The 4669-nt window shown below is 43.6% G+C and overlaps 1 protein-coding gene across 1 annotated transcript in view; it reads right to left on the bottom strand.

Annotated features, from left to right (window-relative positions):
• Window positions 1-4669, bottom strand: part of CSMD1 (CUB and Sushi multiple domains 1) — an 880549-nt gene that overhangs the window by 387 nt on the left and 875493 nt on the right. The window contains exon 57 of the mRNA XM_018562582.1: window positions 2220-2311. Within this exon, the coding sequence (XP_018418084.1) occupies window positions 2220-2311 (92 nt within the window). The remainder of the gene's footprint in view (window positions 1-2219; window positions 2312-4669) is intronic.

Raw genomic sequence — 4669 nt, forward strand, 5'->3', positions numbered from 1 at the left:
TCACCAATCCCGCTGTCAGGTCTTCCGTGGCTTTCAAGCCCAATGCCCGTGTCTTGCGTTCTGACATCCCGCAATCGGAGCCACACTCAGAATTGCGAGGGCCTTGTTTCACTCCTCGTCCATCTCCCCAATCCCTTCCCCGCTCACCCCAGTGATAGGATACCCAGACTTCCCAGTGGGTATGGAAAACCGACGCCTACGCACTCTCATAGGACTCAACAAATTTCGGGTTCGGGACTTTAGGGCTGGGGGAAGTTGGATGGGAATACCGGCTCTTAGAGCATTACTGCAAACACCCCTGGATGCTTGGACTACCTACCAACTCCGGCATTTTTTGTTGGCAATCCCTGCCTCGCTACAGATGGATAGGTCGCTGACTCCCTTTGAAGACATGTGTGGGAGGGGGGAACCAGTCAGACATGCACTGTCCCAGACTTACAAAATGTTAGTTGCCCCCCCGCCAGATTTCACCCCGCAATTTCTGCAGAGGTTGGGAGACAGACCTAAACACTGCCTTTACCCCTCAGCAGAGAGACAAGATGATATATTTCTCCCTTAAATGCTCGATAGCCAACAGGTTTCAAGAACAGGGATACAAAGTCTTGTCCCGGTGGTACAGGGTTCCACACATCCTGAACAAAATGAACCCCAACATCCCAGCGGTGTGCTGGAGATGCGGTACTGCAGTGGGCACGATGCTGCACATTTTCTGGAGTTGCCCCTCCTTGACCAATTGCGTGCAGACCTATACATGCAATATTTGTGTCAGTTTGCTTTTTTGATTAATAAAGCTGGATTTAAAAAAAAAAAAAACATATTTACTGCTATAAAGTAATTTCGTTCTTCGAAAAAAAAATTCCATATTGCCCCTTTAAATTTTTTTCGTCCCTTTTCATCACTTATCAGAACCCCTCCCCAACATGTTATGGAGAGGGGGTGTTCTGTAGTCCTGTATTTCCAAGTTTCTGAAGGTAGTGAGTAAAGTATATCCTCCTAATATGCTTCTTTATCTGTCTTGGGATGTTCCTCTAGTTTTGGAGGCTCTTTCAGGACCTCCCTTTGAGCCAATACAGTCTATTTCTATGCAATTCTTGTCATACAAGATGGTCTCCTTAGAAGTCTTGGCTTCAGGTAAGGAGGGTGTCGGGGCTCCAAGCCCTGTGGTTGTGGTCAACCCTTTCTCATTTTTCATGAGTATAGAGTAGTTCTGAGAACTGTATGAGGTTTCTTGCCGAAGGTTCATGCTAGTGTTCATGTAATTCAGGATATTATCCTTTCCGCTCTCAACTCAGAAGGGATGGAAGGATGTTTGAGCCTAGTCCGGTGTCTGAGGACATATGTGGAAGGATGTAAGGACTGGGAAAAGTCCAGAAGGCTGTTTATGATCACGGCAGGAGCCAGGAAGGCATTGGCAGCAGCCAAAACTTCATTAAGCAGATGGCTTGTGCTCACCATCATTAACGCCTGTCAAACAGCGGGAGTCTCCCCACCAAAAGGCATCGGTGTTCACTCCACAAGGGCCGTGTCCTCCTCATGGACAGCAGCAGCTGGAGTTTCGGTGAATCAAAATTGCAGGGCAGCAACATGGGCGTCTAGGTCTACCTTTGTTAGCATTCTCGGCTGGACGTCAGGGCTGCAGTGAATGACCACTTCGGTAGAAGTGTTTTGCTCTCTCGACTTGGAGTCGAGTGATACATTTATTTTTCGCATTCAATTATGTTTGTCTATGGATTTTGTTCCCACCCTTACTTCTGCTTGGGTAATCCCCATTTGTCAGCGCTGCCATGGATATGGCCAGCAAAACTGAAAATTTAATCATACTCACCGTAATTTTCTTTTCCTGGTTATACACAATGGCAGCGCTGGGCTCCCACCCTATGGAGTTTTTAGCTTGTTACTAGACTGGGGAAGTCAGCAGGAGGAGGGGCTTTTATAGAGAGGGCTAGGCCTTGTTTAACCCTTTTGGTTCCTGTCAGCTAGGGGTAATTGGATCTAAACCCATTTGTCAGCGCTGCCATGGAGTATAACCAGGAAAAGAAAATTACGGTAAGTATGATTACATTTTCAGTTATCTTATCTAGAAGAGAAGAACTGATATTCACAATGGTTTTGGGGTCCACATACAGTATATTAATAAACATTGAAGACATTTACTGAAAGAAATGGTGCTGTTACTTCTTAGACAAAGTTTATAGAACTAGGTGAAGATACCATCTCACCTCTTCCTCTGGTGTTATTTCTATATTTAAGAAGTCAATCTCCTCAGGAATCAAGGATGAGAGAGACACATTTTTGAAAATGTGTCTCCACTCTGAGGGACAAAAAAGATGCTTCATATAAGGAAGAATAAAAGACTTGGAATATTTATATAAAGGCCATCTGACCGGTCTAAACATTATCTTACTGATATTTTAGCTGCGTAATATGGGTAACAGGTTTCCTACCTCTAGTCAGATTTGCCAGGACGGATTGGTTACAAAAGCAAAAGAAATCTACATCTCTGTAAATATAATCTGTTGATCATACTGCTTGATTCAGTGATCACATAGTACCTTGGAATTCAACCACTCAGGTTATAGCAGTTTTAAAGTATACATAGGTATGCTGTGCATGCTGGCATGTTTTCCAATATCTATACGCAGTGTTTATCATTTGGGAAATATCTTTCCCCTCAACACTGCCTTTGCAGCTTCCCAGAAGAGACCTGGATTTTCTGCAGTGGAGACATTACAGGTGGCATAGTTCATACACCAATATTTAAATAAATCAGCAAAAGACTCATTCTTATACAGATATACTGGAAATCTCCATGTTACTGTGGCCCCTTTGGTCCCAGTTCCCTCAATTTCAGGGTGACTGGTGGGTGGTCTGAAATCACTATGGGGTCTATTCACCAAGCTGCCGAGGGCAGCCGAGTGAATGACCGATCTGAAGTGAAGTGAGCCGAACACTGTTCGGCTATTTACTTCAGGCTGGTACGGCTGATTTCAGCTGTACATCAGCTGAAATCAGCCGTACATCGGATTGCTTCGAGTGGAAGGAGTTCGACTCAGCAAGTCCAACATCTGGATCTCCGGCTGGCTTCTCACTGCTGTTCGGGCTATTCTTAAAAATGCCGAACATCAGTGAGTGAATAGCCGAATGCCGCTGAGCAGCATTTGGCTCGGCTGTTCTGCTTGGTCCCTCAGAGGGACCGAGCAGAACAGAAAAAGAGTGAATAAAGTAAAAAAAAAGTAAATAGAAAACGATTGTGCGGAGCTAGCAGTGACAGCTAGCTACGCCCAATAGTTCCCTATTTTCCGGCGGCTCTGCTGCTGTAAAAAAAAAAAGAAAAAAAATTCAAAATTCACTGTAGAGATGTCTGAGATCAACTGCGGAGAAACAAATCAGGCCTGTACATTACCTTAAGGGGATGAGAACAATGTGTTCAATCTGTTCCCCAAGGTAGAATGTGCCTCCAGGCATCAATGAAACCAATCACTAAATTAAAGTCCTCAGCTGCATGTCTTGAGTGGTGAGCAGACAGGTGGCTGAACACAAGGCTGAATATCTGTGCTCCAGGGCGCTCGAGATGTATATCCCACCCAGCCTGGGATGACTCGAGCAATGCAAGATGTAAGGGTTTGTTACTGGCATTTGGAGAGTAGGCATTGATTAGTGTCAGAAACTTGTTGCCCTCTTGCAAGGTAGTAGAAGCACATCAACCTTCAGTGTGATCTTGGGACTGTCATACAACATGACCGGCCACATGTTTTGTGGATTGAAGTCACAACACTTGTCTTGCGGCCAACAGTGGGTACCCCAGCACCTGCCCTAGCCCTCCTAATAAATTAAAATCTATTGGGGGAGCTAGGACTCCTGCAACATTGCAACATCAGCTTTCAGCTGTTTTATATGCCTAAGCACCTGGGACGATTTCTGTGAGGGCCTCAAATCTTTTACACTTCAGGTTACCACTATCATAATTGCTGAAAAGGTACTTGTGTATAAGAAGCATTCTAGTGAATCTGAAAGCAAGGATATAATATTACAAATATAGGAGGATTGAGTCCAAGCTTAGCTTCCAAGCCTCCCTATACACAGAGTTGCACTTTCCCAGGGTCCCAGCATCAATTAAACACCAAACCATAGAATGAATTTCCGGCAATAGACCAGCAACCTAAAAACAAAACTTGATTGAAAAAAGTCCACACATTGAATTTTCTTTTTTCCCTAAGGGTAGAAGAAACTGTAATTGAATTTTCTTTTTTCCCTAAGGGTAGAAGAAACTGTAATGAGAACTGATGCCAGCAGTACGTGACGAGTCATTTGGTCCCTTTGTGGCTGGACGTACAGTGTACGTCTCCCGTCACGAAGGGGTTAAATTCTGTACTAATCTTTTTAAAAATAATATTTTTGTTGTTGTATAGATAGTTTGCCGTGTATGTGTACCTAGGGGCAGGCATATTTGATGTTTACATATGCAGTTTCTATTTCTTGCTGTGCAGTGTTACAGAATGGTGGTGCTTTACAATAAATTTTGGTCTGGATCTACTAAATAAATGAAGACATTACAATTGGCTGCAATTAATCAATGTATCGTACTGTGTGTGTTTGTATATGTATATATATATATATGTGTGTGTGTATATATATATATATATATGTGTGTGTGTGTGTGTGTGTGTGT

Source organism: Nanorana parkeri, unplaced genomic scaffold (genome assembly GCF_000935625.1).
Source record: "Nanorana parkeri isolate BGI_ZX_2015 unplaced genomic scaffold, ASM93562v1 scaffold586, whole genome shotgun sequence".
Lineage (NCBI taxonomy): Eukaryota > Metazoa > Chordata > Amphibia > Anura > Dicroglossidae > Nanorana > Nanorana parkeri.